General features: G+C 37.4%; 1 protein-coding gene across 1 annotated transcript; it reads left to right on the forward strand.

The window, feature by feature from the left end:
• Positions 1-1,817: 1,817 nt before the first annotated feature.
• LOC124156644 lies at positions 1,818-18,208 on the forward strand. Its single transcript, XM_046531305.1, has 9 exons — positions 1,818-2,430; positions 2,612-2,652; positions 2,728-2,861; positions 6,261-6,551; positions 9,919-10,053; positions 12,235-12,349; positions 12,802-12,942; positions 14,741-14,931; positions 16,312-18,208. Exons 1-9 carry the CDS (start codon positions 2,300-2,302, stop codon positions 16,618-16,620), a joined length of 1,488 nt encoding a protein of 495 aa, XP_046387261.1. The 5' UTR covers positions 1,818-2,299; the 3' UTR covers positions 16,621-18,208.
• Positions 18,209-19,744: the final 1,536 nt, after the last annotated feature.

Consider the following 19,744-nt stretch of genomic DNA (forward strand, 5'->3'; position numbering starts at 1 on the left):
AGGTTTCACGCCAATATATCAGTTGAAAGCACTGTTCATCAGGATGAATAGGGTGGTTTCCTATTATTTTTTTATTGCCTAAATTGAAAGGTTATTTTTCCTGGAGTACGTATTTCTCGCTTTTAGATTTTTAAATGACGATATCTATTTTTCGCAATTAAAGGAAAAGTGAAAATTTTCAAGCACGCGAAAATGCGACGGGTAAGTATGAATGCCAGGAAAAACTCCGTGTGACGTGGTTCTGCTTCCCGCTGCCGCAAGTGAGGTGACGTCACGTGGAGTGGAATCACGTACATGGGTACCAATCTGGCCTTTTTCAAATGAGATTAAAGTTGACTGTTGCCATTCATCCAAACTGGGATTTCTAAAACCAAATAATTTGTATATTATGAATACACTAATGGTGGGTAAGGAATCGCAATCAATGCATTTAGTTTTCTTTGATAAAGGAAACTACCCTATTTTGTGAAGGCATGTGAATACAACGGAATTGCACCAAAATCTCAGAATAATTTCACAAAGATCATTTTGTAATTTGGGCCCTGATAATAATAAATGTTGAATTGAGTGAGAGATTAGTTGAAGTCTTTGAGCTTACAATGGGCATGCTTGAGTTTGGATCTTGAGTTTTTAAAACTCCATCAGGGGGTAAAAAATAATGTGGAAATCTTGATCACGAGGTTTCATATGACCTAGAGTGAGATAATCTGACATAAACTTAAAGTAATTCTCTCTCCTTAGAAGTTGTGCCGACAGTCTTCTTTCCAAACCAAAGAATCTTCTTCTGGCATTAAGCACTGAGTCTCTGAGAGGGGGGTGGTAGTCCTTGAATAGCAACTGAGCGATATAACAACTATTTTTGTCTCTTGAGTGTGTTGACTGGAAGTGCTCTTCACATTGTTGGTTTTGAGGAGTGAGCGAAAAATGAGGTACTTCCTCTGCAGTTTCCAAAACTGTTGGGTAGAAGTATTAAGATTAATATCATGATTTGAAATTAAAGCAACATAGAAGGCTGATGATTAATTTCAGACTCTGGAGTAATTTGAGTTGAGCCCACTAAAACAAATCTGAAAGTAGTCAAGTAATCAAGGGCCACAGGATGGATACCTGAGGAAGCAGCGAATTCCCATTCGGAAATTCAGCTCCAATTAAAATATCAACAGGAGAGGGAACATCAAAACCGCCAATATTAATGATTTCATCTTCTCTTTTTTGAGTAATATCATACTGGGACGCAGTCAATGCTTGGGTATTTTTAAATTAAATTGAAAAAAATAAACGGATGCTTAAATGTGAGCAGTTAACTACTGGTGGCATGTCCAGAATCTTGCTTACATGAAAAGATACTAATTTCCGTATGTTGCGATAGCGCTAGTGTAGAGATCCCAAGCAATTTTATAATTTTCTCTGGTACCTAATAGACAATCCAGAAACTATTTGCAGAGCTTCGCCGCGAACTTTTCAACTGAAGATAACAATGGATTTCTGTGGACTTTTATGCCAAACTCGTTATCGTAGGGCATCAATTGATGGGTCCGCACGAAATTGGTGGAAAATCGAGCTTCGAAACTCGAGCAAAAGATCGCGCATGCGGATTTTTTCCAAAAGTTCCACTGGGGTGGTCAGATTTAATGTAATGATAATGATGGGTGTGATGAAATGATAGCGGCAGCAATGCAGAAATAACTGAATTTGCGTAGACCTGAGATCTAACATTTCTTCACGTAATGCCATCAAATGTTCGTATATCGTTCGATGCTATTCGCTAAATATGATGACTTGATAAAACTATTTTCAAACCATCGCTCAAACTCGCGGCTACAATCAGCGCCTCTAGTACGACTATTGCGAAGCTTAATATTGCGTCAGGAACTAACCCGGAAACTCGACTGTAATCCGAAACAACGGACAACGATGAAAACAAATGTAATGCTGCATCTGAATTCAAATAGAAGTAGCCGAGACCTCTTGTCCTCTGAATCGTGGTTATGTGAATTAAAATGAATAACAGGACAAGAATTATTCGAAGCAGCTCTATTAAAACGCAGTCTATCTTCATAACGAGTGGAAAATTCTAGTCAGGTTCTCAACGTTAGCGAATGGGAGATAAGACAGCTTCTGCGGTTTTCAAAGTGTTGAAGCCTGTGGTTCTTCGTGAATGAGGTGACTTGAATGTGTTAGATATCCGTGCAGTCTTTTTGAGCTGTTGCGCATGGGGAAATAATACGAAGGAGTTGGTTGTTATGCCCTAGGGGAGAGTGACGCTAAATAAATAATTCAACGATCACAATTCGATACAATGTGGGTGGGCTTATTTATTTGTCTGGCCTTTCTTTATGCTAAAATCGATGCTCATCAAACGAGCGAATTAGCGACTGAGGTAAATTCCAAGATAAACTTCATAGATCCAAACGACTGGTCGATAGATGGGTAAGTAGTTAAAACGTTTATTATGTATGAAGGTACATATTCACTTTCGTTATCATATTTAGCAAGTCTAATCATAGTGTACATACCATCTTGAAGTGTGTTCCTGCCTTAGATTCCTTGTCATATTTATGATTAGTTGGCAGTGTTTTCATGAGGTTAATTGATTTTGATTTTCTTTTAGATACAGTCGAGATAAAGGAAGTGTTGGAGGAACGCCTTACGGTAATAAATAACCGTCATGTTGTCAAATTTTGACGAAATTGAATGTAAACTTAATATTCTTACAATTTTTCTTAGATAATGAAATTTCCCATCTTGGAAGTAATTTACCTGGGACAGAGGTGGCCAAGAAGTCCTTGGAGAACACAATTTTGGAATATGTGACAATTAGAAGATTCGTCAATCTCCTTCTCCGACGCGCAGAAATCGAGGTAATTTTAAAGTAGGTGATGGTGAAGTGACTGCCACGATTTAGCACTCACTCTGGAAATTGATTCTTATTGTCAAAATCCATTCCGAGCTTTTGCCCTATCTAAATTAGCAGAGCGTGATGCGTACTTTGAAGGATTACCATATATTACCCAATAGTAAAATAGATCCACTGAGGACATATATCAGAAACGTTTGTTTGCTGATATGATATTTTATTGAAAATCAATTTGCTTCAAATAATTGCTTCTCTCGAAGTGATTTTGTATTTTTGCAATTTTCTCGTAACCCAAATTTTGGAATGCTCAAGACTAATGGTCGTATTTACGTCTTGCTGTGGTTGAAACCACTGCCTCCGTGCAGCTGTGGATATCCATAGTTGGTGGTTTAAAATAGATGTGCCCTCATCACATATTAGCCCCATGAAATTGCTGTGAGGGTTAATGATTTTGGATGGCCCCCCAGCGATGCTGAGATAGTTCGACAAGATGCCTGCCGAATCCTCAGAATGAATAGGAAAAGCCAGAAGCATAATACCACCATGGCAGAGAGGGGAGCTCTATAAAAATTGAAAGAAAATGACAGCATCGTGATTTTACCAGCTGACAAAAGCAACACGACGGTCGTCCTAGAGAAAGAATACTACAATAAGAAGATGGAAGAGCTACTTGTGGAAGGACCTTATCAATAGATCGACAGAGACCCAATCTCCTGATACAAGAGGATAGTGGCAGAAATAATAAAGACTTAATACCAGATCCCGCCGAAAGAAGAAGAATCAACCCACAGGATCCGAAAACTCCTTGTATCTACGGCCTGCCAAAATTTCATAAGGAAGGAGTGGCACCGATTTTTCAGCCCGCAGTAGAAGAGGTGAAATCATACGTGAAAAACTCTCAACATTTTCTTCGCATTATTTGTGGCATGAAGGTCAAAAAAGAATATATCCTAGTCAGCTTTGATGTAACATTGCTCTTCACAAATATTCCTTGTGATGAGGCGGTAAATGTCATAAAAGAAAGATTTGGAGAAAACGTCACCAAGCTAGCAGAGATTTGCCTCAGGAGCACTTTCTTCTGGTGGAGGAATAATTTTTATCAACAGATTTCTGGGGTAGCAATGTGTTCCCCTCTCTCCCCAGCAATTGCAAATATATTTATGGAACACGTAGAAGAAACAGCAATTCAGAACGCCACCCACAAGCCTAAGATTTGGGTCAGATATATTGATGACACTTTTATGATTTGGACGCACGGCAAGGAAAAGCTTCAAGAATTTTATACTTATTTGAATGGAATCAATGACAACATAAAGGTTTACAATGGAGGTGGAGGAAGACGGAAAACTTCCATTCTTGGACGTTCTCGTGAAAAAGAAGAAGGATGGAACATTGGGGCATGCAGTGTATCGAAAACCAAGAGCAACAAATCGGTAACTGCATGCTTTATCTCATTATCACCCATCCCAAATAAATAGAGTGGTCAACAGAGGTGTCATGGTGCCGGAATGCCGTTCTGGCAATGGTCAACAAAATACATAACAGTCAAGAAACACTTATCAATTGTGTTGCCTCTAAATTTATAATTTATGCATTCCTAACCAAAACAAAAAATTTGGTAATAAAACATAAATAATGAATGGTAATGAAAAAAAAGACTGAGTAATATTTCACTTCTAAAGAAAGTTAAGGAAAGAGCATTCTGGCACTGCTAATTTTGCCATGACGTCACTGGCTGTCAACACCTTGATTCACCACTCCTACATGGTAAGTGACCAGAACAACTTTGCCAAAGAGAGGCGGAAGCTAGAGACCATTCTACAGGGAAATGGATTCAACAACTGAGTTATCTCTCGAACATTTAATAAAATCATCAAAAAGAATGAGATCAAAAACAACACCGCAGAGGCGCGAACTCCTCTACAAATGACCTAAGTGACCAGAAGAAAGCCTTCCTGTCATACATATACGGGGACAACTGGCAAAATAGGAAATATCCTATGAAAATTCCAGATAAGGACAATCTTCTCTCCTCAAGTGCAGATAAAACATCTCTTAAAAACTGTCAAGGATGGAACTCCACTATAAGTCGAAGGGGTCTACCGAATTCCTTGCCAGACCTGTGGTAAGAACTACACTGGTGAAACAGGCAGATGGGTCAAAACACGCCTAGAGGAGCACGAGAGAGCAATTCGACTGGGGCAGTCAACAAAGTCCGCTGTAGCCGACACGCAGCGCTGGGCCACACAGTCGACCTTAAGGAAGCAAAAATTGTTGCCAAAGTAAAAGGTTTTAAACAGAGACTCGTCGGAGAAACCATAGAAATATCTAAAGAGGAGAAGAACAATTTCAACTGGGACACCAGCCTTATAATTAGCCATACTTGGCATCCCGTAATCAGCAAAAACAATCAACAACCTACTCCTCCAACCTCTCACTCCCCTCCCCCCACCACCTGACACGGATACCTATATACAGGGTGGCCCATTTATCTTGACCACCCGGAATAACTTTTTGTCCAGATGCAAATTCAAAAATATGTCAAGCAAATGTTCATTAGCCGTCAGGGAGACATTAATCAGCATGATTGCCTTCCTTATAGCTTTGTTATTTACAAAGATATGGACAGCGGTATGTCTTTTTTTAATGGCACCCTATATTTTTTATTCGGCAATTCATTTCCTCTCCTAAAGACTTAATCAAAAATGTAGCACAGTGGATCATTAACGTAAACACAACATTATGAAAACATAAGAAACTCGTCCACTTACTGGAGTAAGTGACACGTCACTTGCATGCACTATTATTGGTTGATAAACAGCACTACACAATAAACTTGATTGTTTCTGGCTTTACTTTGTGAAAATCCATTCTTAATAATAAAACGTTATTGTACTTTTCCACACAATTTAATTAATACGACCGGTTTCGTCGCAGAGGCAGAATTCTCCACCTTGAGGGAAAGGGAAGAAGGATGGACTGCTTGGAGGAGTTGGAGATAAGGAAGCATATAAAAAATGGAATTTTAGCAAATGAAAATATTTTTGTAAACTATTCCCCGCTCTTGGAGATTTCCCTGAAGCTGAGTGATGCTCCAACCCCAACGCAACCCTCCCCTACCAACGTAATAGCAACCAGATAAACAAGAACAAAATAACTGTTATTATAACGGATTATGTACCTGATGATGTCGCCTCTGCGACGAAACCGGTCGTATTAATTAAATTGTGTGGAAAAGTACAATAACGTTTTATTATTAAGCACTACACAACTTCCTGTTATCTCTAGTTCCTACATAATGCAGACCTGATTCAATGGATGCTACTTAAGTTAATTTTTGCATCTATGTTCTTTCATTGGAAGGATATAAAATTATTGCTGGATGTTACTACTCTCATTACAGGATGTTGCAGGAAATATTGTGCCTTTGGAGTCCATTTCAAGTTCTAAGAATGACCAATTGGTGATGTCAATTGTTGTTTTTGCACGGCCCCAGGAAATCCAAAGTTTGCTAGATTTTGGATTGAAAAGATCCAAGCTATACCTGAGACAAATTGATGAAATTCTTTCAAATCTTACATCAACCCCAGAGCCAGACTTTTTGTTGAGCCGGTGTAAACATTCCTACTTGCATTGGATTCAAGGATTTGGAACTAACATTTACCAAGCCTTTGCCAAAATAGATTACATGGTGGTGAGTTATTAGACCTTATTTGAAATTAGTATTCTTATTTTCAGCCAATATTTCATATTATGTTGAGAGGGTAGTAAAACCTCACTTTTATTACAAAATGCTTAACCTTGTGACACCGTTTTACAAACCCAGTCACCTATTGCCTATAAAAATAAGCGGAACTCCCAAGTTTGAGGAGCCTTAACATGTAAACAAAGCTGCCAATTTCAATGCAACGAGGCATATAAGAGACATATATGCCACCTTTTACATTCATGATGTTGGATGTCTATTAACTCCTTCCAGACGGCGGAGTTTTCGTCTTAGCACGACTGTTGTACTGAGCCCCAAGAGAGACTTCTTTCTCGTGGTACGGGGCATTTTTGGAGGACATTCGTTAAGTAGGTCTCACGGATAATCACGCACTTTCAGCTTCAACCTTTTTCGACCCCTCCCAGCGAGGACTCCGCATTATCTCGGACTCCGCATTATCTCGGACTCCGAGGGTAGTTGTGCTCCCTCCTTTCCAGGAAAACAACCCTACCGGCGGCATTGGTTCGCGGTCAACTTATGGATTGCTTAAATGTATTTGGCTCATGGTTAATTGTTGCTTGCATGTAAAGTGCAGACTTTGAATCGAATTCCTCGTTTTTTCTGAGAACTGTCAAATTTTAAACTTATTTCGAAAACTGAATGGATATACAATTGCATGACCGCAGTCCCTTACCGCTAAGAGGGGTAATAAAAGGCGAGGGGTCAGGGTACCTTCTCCCAGATTCCAAGGGTAAAGCCTAAACCCCGCAGTATTGGATCCTGAAACAAAGCTGTCGTACTCCCGCGACCATCATAAAAGGGGGAGAACTAGGAAACGTATATATATTCAGCATTCGTTCACTTGTGTAAGAAAATCTTCAGCGAAAATATATGGCTTTTGTCTCCCTGGTCAAGAAACGTCCACATGTATATTTATGTCTTTAGCAGGGAAAAGGTTAAAAGATACTTTTAGCACACTAGCATCATCTTCTGTCTACTGAGCCTTCTATATATATTTTTTTTCAGTCCCTTCAATTGTGTGTGATTTTGGTATTACAGGATAAAAGAATGGTGGATAATGGAGGAAACAAAAAGAAAAATGGATTAGAGGAAGAAGCTGAAAAACTTGGACATAGAGCAAGGAAAGAGGATGATTTTAGTAATAAATGGCATATTACAGCGAGAAAATAGGAAGCTGGAGAGGTTTGACGAGAAAGGCTAATGTAAAGAAATGGAGAGTTTTGAGAAGGTCGGCTGTTAATTAGGCTATACACCAAGGTGTCGTACTTATTGGGTGGTATTAGTTAGGTTGTTGGTTGGCCTTGGCAAAAATTATGGCCATTTTGTGTCTATTGTTTCCAAAAATTTTTAATTTAATTTTGAAAATTTCAAACTTATGAAAAAGTTTAGTTTTCAGTCAAAAAAATTTGAAAAAAATCAGGATGGTAGAACATAACAATGTATGCATTTTAAATTAAGAAAAAGACTTGACAAAAATAAAAACTGGAGATATGATTAAAAAACGAAAAATAGTGTTTCAATTTTTTTTGGGGTTAATTTCCATTGTTAGGGCCTGAAACTTTAGGGAAACACATAATTTTTGATGCACTTCAAGTGTATATTTTTTATTTTTCTAAACATCCGGGGCACTTTTCACCATCTTAACCGGCTAGACCCTTTATTTGATGGTGTATGACAGCAATCTCATACAGCTGAAATCTATGTTAGATGAAGTAGGGAAGGAGGAGGAAGGGAATGAGGATTTATAGAGTGGAAATGAAAATAGAATTAATGGATTGAATGAAAAAGAATAGGCCTGAAATTTTATCGAAAATGCAAGTTGTCTTATGGGTTTAATAATTGGTGAGCAAAATCACCTAGTAATGATGAATGAAAAACTTCGTGTATGTCCACAGTATTTATTATCATGCGACGTGTTTCAGCGAATCACCTTTGCTATCATCAGGTACAAAGGTCAGGTACAAAATCACCAAGTAAGTCAAAAATAAATTTTTAGTGATAATAAATTTTTAAGGTTAGTAATTTTTGATGGAGCATTTGATTTAATGGCTGAATTAGTGTATTGTGAGGGATTAATACCCATTAAGATGAGATTTCATAGTTTATTTAGGAAATATGAAAAGTAGGATGGTAGGAGCTTCTTGGTTATTTAGTTCCAGTGAAATACACATGGCTCAGCACGAGGAGGAGGCTGCTAATCGATTTTCAGCCACTCACAAATCTTCGACATCTCCATTTATTCTTCGAAAAATATGTATTCAGGTAAGAGTGATGTATAAAAAAATTTAATGCTAACATTTCCTTTTACATAATTTGATATCACAAATAATGCAACTGATTTTCTTAAAATTATGTCATCATCCTCTACTCTTGAAAATTGAATGAAGGTAACTCAATTCATTCCTCATATTGCTGTCTCTGCATATGAATACATATTCCCAGCAGTGTCGATAAGGGCTTACTTATGTTAAGTGCTTAAGCAGAGATTCCCCCAGGCTCCCCTAGCCAATGCTTCAGCTACGTGCCATGCCTTGGGCATTTTTTTCTACACTATTCAAACTTCTTCTGTTCATAAATAATGGGTGAGACTAAAATACTGGACTCTCTGATGCGTCAATAATGATTAAAGGTCTTTGGATCTGAATATGAATAGAGTTTGTTGTTCAAAAGGTGAAAAATAGACACAGATTTATTTGAAACTATGTCAAAAATTTATATTTCCTTTAACTCGCAATTTATGTATTTTCCAACTGTGGTATTAAGTATATGAGTGGGTTCTTCCACCGGTGTTAAAGTACTGAGGACTCATTGGGATTGAGAAATTCTTTGGAATAGTTGGTCTGTTTGGATGTATTTCTTGCTTATAGGCAGACTAACAAATTTTATGACATGAAGGAATAAAAAACAGAAAAAATGGCAAAACCTACCATTTTATCTGTTACTTGTATTTAATTATAATATTTGTCTCACTATATTTCATCCTGTTGAAAATTGATTGGCTTTTCACCTCGTAATGAGGGATTTATTAAATTTACCTACACAATGCAACATTTTATCTGGTGAAACCTGGTTCATGGAGTTCTTTAATTGAATCATGGCATTGTTAAAAGGAAGTTGGTGAACCCTGTGTTGAAGAAGAGTCACTGCAAGGTTATTAGCGAAAATAATGCATTTGTTAGGCATTCATTTGAAAGTGTCTGATTTTGTTGGAATTGTAATCAGTATTCTTTATTATCACTGCATTAGTTTTGGATGCCATGACAGCCATTATTTCATGCTCTGCAGAGAAATTGAGAACAAAATATTTAATTTTTTTTTCCTAATTACTTTCCAGGTGGTGTACATCCTTACAGTATGTTACATTATATTGACTCTTAAACGTGTATTGAACAGGGAGGGTTCATGGAAGAGTATAATCGTTTGCTTCTTTTTGCCCTCTGTTGTATGGGAGTTTTCCAAGCGCTTGGAGGTGAGTGAAGAGAAATTATAACAATCTGATGTGTATTTTAATAGTTATTTCTTTGTTTCCATTTGTTGGTTGAGCCTTTTCGTTGAGCAAGTTGCTTCCAATTGTTGTCAGTTTGTGACCTTGGTAATCCAGATATGGCATCAGCGTATCCGCAATCTTTTTGTTGATTGGTCTTCATCAGTTGGCCTCAGGTTTTTCATATGGTACCAAGCTCTCTTCTGCTCTCTACTGAAACCCAAATCTTTGCTATTCAATGGTTACATGTCTAACTTCAATCATATTTACAAACATGTTAGTGTGGTGTGTGCCTAAAACTGTGCAACATATAATTTCTGTGCATGGGCTGGAAACTTACTGCCTTTTAAGGACCTCTGAGTGATCAAAATTTACTTTGGATCACGAAATAGTGAATGGAATCATCTGTTGATAAACATTCATTTGTCATTCAAATGCTGATGTGCAAAGATTAAACCACAGAACCATAACTAAGTTGGTAACATCAGTGAGAAAACTGTTAATAGAAGTGTTTTAAATAGTACCTACAAAGCTACATATTTCTAACCTACTGAGACATTACATATATTACTGGTATTCATTATAAAATTGTTTTCAGTGGCATTTAAAATACTTAGTGGTGGTACATTTTTCTCATACGGAGACTACTAATCGAAGAAGACACACACACCACTTAAGCACTGAGTTGTGGAAACTAATAGTATCAGCATTGGTATTCAAGAGCAAATGATAGAAAATTAATTTATGCTGTTTTGTCGGGGAATTTGGGAGTGTTATGATAAATATATAGAACTCAGCACTTTGACTTGCACACATTTATAACTCTGTTTCTCACTCAAATACACAGATGAATGAGCTTGAATAGATGATGTGAGAATTATGGAAAATACTTGAATAATGTAAAACAGTGTATGTAAATTATTAAAATTGCTATTTTCCTTACAATTTGTGAAATTTTGCCAAAAAACCATCATATTCATTATTGTTAACATAAAAAAAAGAACATTCAAGGCTCACATTTCAGAATATGACTGTGTTTACTGCTGTTTTGGCTTGAGATGGGAGTTTTTCTCTTCCTCTCTCTCTCTCTCTCTCTGTGTGGTGTAACTTATTTAACTTATCAGGGCTCCCACTCAACCGTGGAAACCTTAAAACCGTGAATAAGCCGTGAATTTTGTCTACCGTGAAAAAACCTGGAAAAAGCTGTGAATTTTGTCATAAAACCTTAAAAAATCTCTCAAACTTGATTTCAGATCTACGATTGACAGATCAAAATGAAAATTGGTTTGTCGATCATATTTCAAGGTCAGTCACCACACTGTCCACGCATTTATCTGCACAAGTATATTCTAAGCGCAATTATGGGTCCGTGTGCCATGACGACACATTGACCTTAAGCCTGTACCAAAGCCGTGAGACTGGTAACGAAAGTGTTCATTAACCCTGGCGAAAATTCAGACACATCTTAATTTCCCTGGCAATCTGGTCCCTCCATTCTCCCACTCGCAACCTTTAGCCGGAGGTGAATTTTGCAAACGATATGTGACGTCAGGAGAGGTAGCACTTTCATTGCTGCGTTTGCATTAACGGTGTCTGTTGCGTTTGTTAAATTTTTAGTGCATGTGTGCGGCCGATGATTGAGCGATCAATATTTCTGCCTAAGATGGTTTATCTACAAACCGTGAATTTGACGGCACGTAGACCGTGAAAACCTGGAAAAAGCTGTGAATTTTATAATTAAGTTTGAGTGGGAACCCTGCTAATGTTCCACAAGGTTTGATGTGGCATAGTGAATTGTTGCAATATATTTGAACCAGTAGCCATTAGGCCCATTTTCCTCTTGCTAGTACTTAAACATGCGTTATTTCTGATTTTTATCAGATTTTTTTCAGAATTCCTGTTTCTATTTTTATGTGCAGTACTTAAATTAAATTTCATGAATATTTTGGGAAATGATTTTCCTTAGAATAAATGCTTTTACGGGAAAAATTTTGGGAAGTGAGGTTTTAAAAGTAATTAAAGCAGTATTCCTACCTGAAGTCTTCTTCTTCAATATGTGTCAGTGCTGCGTCTTTATTTGATGCTTCGTTTAGGGCATTCTTGGCATGAGGTTGAAAACGATATGGCTGGATAATATTTTACATTTGCTATGGTTTAATTTTTCAGGAGGAGAAGGTGAAGCAGTATTCAGAAGAATTGAGATTGGGAAAAATTCCAGATCATTGCTTGGGGTTAGAGAGTCAAAATTGGTGGGAGAGAATCTTTAGTGGCAGTGGCAAAGGTATGAATGAGATGGCTCTCATGAAATTTAGTGTAAGTTGTGGCAAATTAATTTTGGATGTTAGTGACATTCTTTGATTCCCTTGACGAGAAGTTTGTTCTAGTGAACCTGTGTATTAAGGTACACCATTGATTGGTATTTGTATACAGTTTTGTGTTCAGCCTCCATCAAATAGTTGTTGTCCCTCGACCTCATCTTATGATTTAAATTATGTCTTATTGAGGGCATTGAATTTTGTCAAGCCTGAGTTAAAATTCATCTTGTAATCATGACAAACTTGACCAATGTTTGTGCTCGTTGAGTCTCTCTCACATTGCTCAGTGTCTCTGAGTAACTTTCCTTTAAAAAAATACATCATGAGAGGGCGAAAAATAAGTGGGCCAACAGAAAGCAGTGGACTTGCACAAAGGCTATAATTTTTGTGAATAAAATCTTTCTCCTTGTTTGTTCAGAGGAATGCCATGAGTATCACATGGCTAGGATGAGCCATTCTGCTCTCAAAGTGTCCATCTTCAAAGTGGCCCTCGTCCATGTGGAGGAACTGCTTGGTGTGGTCGTCAAGTTCATCAGGGATTTAACAGCATCATACTCAGGTACCTAATTGAGTTAACTTTCACAATTGGAATGTGACATGATTGCATTATCACATATGTTAACTTTCTGAAGTGTACCAAGGATGTTGATTAAGGTACCAAAGTATTAAAGGTATAAAATCCTTCTATGTTATTCACAGAAGGCATGGCAAAATGCATTTCATGCCTGGTAGTAGGAGATACAAGTTAAAAGACATGACAGAGTACATTGGATTCCTTATTTTGGGTACTTTTTACTCTTCTGAAACCAAGGAGCAATGGAGAAATGCATAAAAAAAGAACCATGGAAAAGCCGATGTCGCGAATCAGTTTTTCAAAAAATGCTACTGCTTTGCTGATTCAGGAAAGCTTTTCTGCTGTTATTACATACAGTACCATACGCCCTTAGATAAAATGCAATTTTATTTTTGATCAGGTTGCAGGCCATTCAATTAAAATTTTCCCCTTAAATTTTCATCCTTTCAACCCAGTGAGAGACAACATGGAATGAGCGTGTGGAATAGTCTAAGTAAACTATCTGAGGAATAGTCTAAGTAAACTATCTGAAGTGTGCCCATGGTGTAATTTGCATTAAATCCTCCTATGCGCATCACATGAGGAAATCTGGTGGTAGGAGATACAAGTTAAAAGACTTGAGAGAGTGCATTGCATTCCATATTTTGGGTATTTTTTGGTCATCTGAAACTAAGGAGCAATGTAGAAAAAAATAGCAGTGGGAAAGCTGATATAAAAATGAAAAAAGTGAAAAATACCTGTGGCATTAAATCCAGTGCAGATATTTTTTGATAGAGAAGCCTCCGGTAACTCATTCAAAGATTTGAGCAGACAAGGGAATTCATTTCTGTGGATAACTAAATGTTAAATAAAAGGCACCCTATTGCCATTAACCAGTCTTCAAATGTGGTGATATTGAACCACCCACTGAGGTTTCTATTGTACTTGGAGCTTTCAATTCGACCTTCCACCCAGCTTGGAATTAAATGAACTGCTTTGTTAACTGTGTATGGCGGAAGCAACTTGCCCTTTGATGATGCAGCAGTCATGATGGAGGCTCTTGTTTTATGAGTATTGGGTGTTTGACCTCCCTCCTAACAGTAACCCTTGACTTTCAAGGATTGTTGCTCAAGTTATTTTCATTGTAATGGATTATATTCTCGTGGGGGACTCCATCCAAAGCAGTTTTCAAGTTTTTGAAATATTCCTCCAGAACCTCCATTGTCTTTTAATGCTCTGGCTGAAATGCATGGTAAACTTTGCTCATCTGGATATGAAACTGTGCTCACACTTAATGCCTGTCTGCTATCTTTAAACCTCTTTTCCTGTCATCCAGTTCTGTCCAAAAATTTCCTTACCACCAGCTGGAGGTCAGCTATTTGAAAGGGAATCCCCCTTTTAGCACACTTCAGTATTCCTCTTATTCCAGTAGTCCTTTGGTGGAACTGCACAAAATCATGTTACCCATTATGGTGACATAAATAATCACCGCGCAAAAATGATGTATGTATTCAAAAAAGTATTTGTTGTAAATGTATCTGTTTATGGAATCCAGTTGTAATCTATTCACATACTCTTACCAAATTACACATGAGTTTCTTTTCGTCGATGGAATGTGTCGAGTAACTGCTACATAGCACACAGTTCAGAAAACTCCAGCAAAATGAATTAGACATATCATATTTTTAGGGAATGCAAAATATTGTTACATTTTTAGAGTCAAAAACCTCAACCTGGAAATATGAAAAACTTTAATCTCAGATAATATGGAATCATGCTTGAATTCAACATTTCTGAATTGCAGATGATTGGTGGTTCACTAACATTTTGATGAGGACTGTGGCTTGGTCATGTCTTTCGTTTGTTGTGATTGCACCCATTGCCATCACCATCTTGGCAAAACAACCGTTCTTCCGCTGGGTGTCACCAAGTACTGGGACAGCACCACCAGTCAATGGTTCAAGGGTGGAGGCCATAAAGGATGAACCAGAGGAGGTAAGCAACCGCTGCACATTGCTCTCGAATGCATGGGTATATTTACTCTCTGTATCTCAGTGCATCATGTGTGGGCAAAATTATTTTGTGTGAGCACTCATATCTTTTGTCATTTGAAATTTCTGTCCCCCAAGGCAGTGTTCTCGGACATCATCTCTTTTCCCTCTTCATTGATGACATTACCAACTGTGCAATTTCTAACGCATGTGGTATTCTCCCCTTTGCAGACGACTTCAAAATATTCAAAAGAGTTGAGAATACTTCTGTCTCTCAGTCATTGCAGTCTTCCCTTCATTCCTTCGAGGCCTGGTGCCTTCAGTACCTATTTAAAATTATTTTGAGCAAATCAAAATATGTACTTTTTCTTTAAAACGCACCATCACTCGTAATAAATACACTATTTGCAAAGAAATTGTTCTGATAGATTCTTCCATTAATAACCTGGGTATTACTTTTGATCCCAAACTCACTTTTGTCACACACCTCAATGAAGTAAAATCAAAGGCCATGTCAGTCATGGGAGTTCCTTAAAGATTCACCTCTCTTAGTGACCCTATTGCCATGAGAGCTATTTTCACTGGATGCATTCTCCCAATCCTCGAGTGCTGCTCCATACTCTACTCCACTGCCCATCACTTTGACCTGAAAATTCTTTTCTGTTAATCTTCATTTCATTTGTCCGACACTGCATTCCTCACCTCTGTAATTCTTCTCTCTCTGAAATAATGTCTGCCCTATGAGGGCCCCACTATCCACTCGTAGGAATATTTGTGATCTTTCTTTCATTTATAATGCCTTAAATAGCAAACACTGATCCTCAGAAATACTCCCATTCTTTTCACTCCACATTCCCACCCCCGCCGTTCATAATAACCACTTACTTCACCAACCTAAAGTCCGTCTTTCTCTCTCCCAGAGATCGCTATTTTACAGACTTCCTACTTTTTTCTACACCATTTCGTCTACTTACCCTAACCTGGTTCTCTCAATGTCAAAAGGATCATTCAAGAGGTAGCTTTCGAAAAGCCATCTTCTCCTTAATCTTTGTTTTATCCTTTTTATGGTTTTTTATAGTTTATATTTGTTAAAGCTTCAGATTATAACTTTTCTATTCAAGGTCATGGCCGTATTGTTTTTTTTTAAATAATTAAGTAAATAAAATTGTTATTTTTAGTTTATTTGCATCCTGTTTATTTTGATGGTGTTTTCATATTTTATAAATCTGTCTAATGTGTATCTCGGTGTATTTCTAGGTTACAAATTTGACCTTTAGGTTGATATTCAAGTATGTATATATGTATATATGAGTTTAACGTTTCATGCATCAAGGAAAGTCTTGTGGGTGCTGTGAATGACAAAGGCTATATGCTCTTCTACCAGGTGGTGAAGCCACCGCCGAGGAGGAAAAGAGCGCGGCAGAGGGTGCCTGCCTTGGGATATGGTCGCCCAGGGGCTCACAGTGGAGTGGGAAGGCTCTGTGCTGGGGTGGCCGCACCCACTGACGGTCCGCCACCGGAGTCCTTGAGTAGCACGGGGGATAGTGGGGCTGATGATGTGGACGGGACTAATGGATGTCCGTTTACAGAGGAGGAGGAGGACGACAAGGAGAGAGGGGGGATAATGGAGGAGAAGAAGGTGGCAGAAGAAATCCCAGAGGTCAAACCTTTGGAGAAGGATCGTGTGTCTTGAGTGTGTATATTGTGTAAGCACAACCATTGAGTATTTCTTTCTTTTGTAATGGCCATTTTTAATATTTTTAATGCTATCGTCCGAAAATGTACATAGTATTGTGTGTGTTGATGTCTGTGCTACAGAGGTAATGTGCATTTTTGTGCTCACATGTCCTTGATTAATGAAATGCACCTACGACATGACTGGTTCATGTGATAAGCTGTGATCAATATATAAATTTTTTAAGTGACTGCTTGTTTTTAAATTTTAAAATGTTACATATGTGAGAGAGAAACATACTTTTTATATGAAAATACTCAATAAAACATCTCTTGGACTTTACAAGATATTTTTGAGAAATAATGCAGTGGAATTGATAACTATTGTTTAAAGGAGATATTTGGAAATACGTACTTAATTTGTTATATTTATTTTTAATGCTATAATTTCAGTGCTTGACTCTTAAAGCAAATAATAGTGTTGTAACTATGAAAATTTATTTTGCCAATTCAATACATTTTTGTGAAAATTTTTAAATGTCTTCTTTCGACCTAAGATGATTTTTTTGTAGATCGTAGCTCTTTACTTTAACTAACTCAAATTCCTGTTGGGACACTATAATTTTTTTACGAATTCATGTACATATGCATGAATTTGTGTGAACGTTTTTGATGAAACAGAGCAGAAGTTGTACAAATAAAGGATCTATATTAGGATAGGTCCAATTTTCTGGGACATTGGATCAATGAGGTCTAAATATTTCTTCTCTCTGTGTTGCAAAAACTTTTTTTACTTTGGATTTCAAAGTACAGTGAGTCCTCATTTAACGTCACTTACCGTTCCTGAAAAATGTGTCAATAAACGAAATGACGTTAATCGAAACATAATATCCCATAAGAAACAATGTAAAAAGTGAATATCGGCTCCTAAACTTCACAATTCCTACCATGACAAACAATCCTGATGACATTGACTTGTTGAGCCTATTTAATGTTCAAAGGGAAATGCAACTTTTATGCAGGATCACCTTCTGCCTGAAGATCTCCTTGATGTTTTTCACGCTGTCCTCAGTGGAGTTCTTCAATTTTTCAATGCTTGAATCAGTGGTTCAGTTTAGCTTTTTTTTTTATCCCCTCAGCCAGCATATCTGAGGGACATGAAAAGTTTATTTAAACCCTTGTAAACTTTGTAATATATGATGCTTATTTTCAATGACTCATTATAAATTGAAAGTCGATCTAATGCTTTTATTACCAATTGGAACCTTCTGTGGTAAACAAACCTCAGTGAATAAAAGCTACAATAGTGTTTGAGCATGGAGTAGATATGCTGAGATGGTTGGTGGAAGGAATGGTTTTTCTGAAAAAAAAACAAATACACTTGTCACTTAAAATTTATTTTCGGACACACTGCAAATGTTAAACATGATCTGGTATTGACAATTGGTTACAGTACCTTGTTAGTATCAAGATCTTTGTGTGAAAAAAAGACAAAAAGGTTTCCTGGAAAATTTTCTATCCTGTGTCTGAATGCTTGCAGCATGTTTAAAAAATATTAAAAATGAGTGTGTACACTATTTATGCAATAAATATTTTGAAATCTTAAATGGATAAGATGTGATAACAATTAAATGAACTATCCTGTGTACCAAAGATGGAGGGGCCAAATTTGACAGCTCCAGCCTCCCCACTCAAAGAGCCAAATCCCCACTCTCATATAGGAAAATGTAACCCTGTATCTACTGAAATTTGAATTCCTCGATCTGCACTCCTGCTTAACGCATCTGATACTCATTTCTGGTTTTTAAACCTATTCTGCATCAGCAGTTTGAAACCAACCAACCTAAACTGCTCTGCTAAAGCCACTCTTCCTTAGTTTACAGGTGACTGCTTCCTCGTTTATCTTTTCTCGCTCTGATCCATACATTTTATCCTTCAGAGATTAAGCAGACTCCTGCAATAAGTCCCGACTACCTGGGCTTAAACACTTAAACTTGGCAGATTAGCAACCTACGTATTGCCCAAATGTGGCTAAAATCCATTGGCCGGTTTTGTCGTTGTCAGGGATATGATGTAAGGGTATACATAATTGAGTCTTCAAGTTTTCATAGTTTGTAGATGCAAAATTGAGCAGAGCTTATATCTTCAGTAAAGGAATTGAGTTCTTTGGTGGCAATTAAGTGTGGAAAAAATCAGGCCACTTCAAACTGGGTATGGAATTAGCTCACAGCCATAAAGGATATTTACCCTAATGTGTTCATTTTTTCAGTCTTTGTCAGAATTTATTATCTAAGATCAGAGGAAGATGGAGGAGCTCTAAAGCAACAATTCTTCTCGAGACGATCAGTTCTGACTGCCTATTCTAGTCAAGTGTCTTTGAATGCAGTGATAGAATTTGGGTGGTTAAGTTCATATTAGATGAAAATATACCAAGAATATGACTTCTACACAATCTGCAGTTTATTTACTTGATGATTGGAAATATAATTTGTGGGATATTTTATGTCTGGCCTATTTAAAAAGTCATGTCCTTTGGCAGTTATCGATAGTAATTAATATTCCTTCTTAATGTTCATATTAGGTGGATATAAGTTATTTTAGAATCATGAAGAGCTTAAATTATGTAAATATGATATAAACAAGTATGAAATACAATAATTAGTAAAAATGATGTTTAACAAATGCAATACATGTACAAAAAGGTGGGTGTCTGAATGAAAGACATGCAGTTGCATGCTGAAACTGGTGCACAGGAGGCAAAGAGGTCAAGGAAAGAAGAAGTTTTTGAGAGGGATTTGAAAAGGGAAGGTGAATGGTAGAAAAGGGATGTTTGGGACTTTTGGCTGGTTTAAAGTTTCTGTATTGCAGATCGTGCGGGCTGGAATGGGGAGTGAAAAGAATGACAGGAGATCAATGCATCTGAAGGACCCATTCATGATGCAGTGAAGAAATTGTAAGTCAGATGTCAATTGGCGCTGGGTGTAACAATCCAAGTGAGAGTAGTACATATTTCTTCGAGTGAAGAGAGCCTGTGGTGAGGTATGTGATGTCTTACTATTTCTAAGAATAAATAGAGTGGATAGTTGAGTAGTGATGAGAGAAGCAGTTGACCAAATAGGTGAGAAATATTTCAGGATGGGATG

The sequence above is a fragment of the Ischnura elegans genome, chromosome 1, assembly GCF_921293095.1.
Source record: "Ischnura elegans chromosome 1, ioIscEleg1.1, whole genome shotgun sequence".
Taxonomy (NCBI): Eukaryota; Metazoa; Arthropoda; class Insecta; order Odonata; family Coenagrionidae; genus Ischnura; species Ischnura elegans.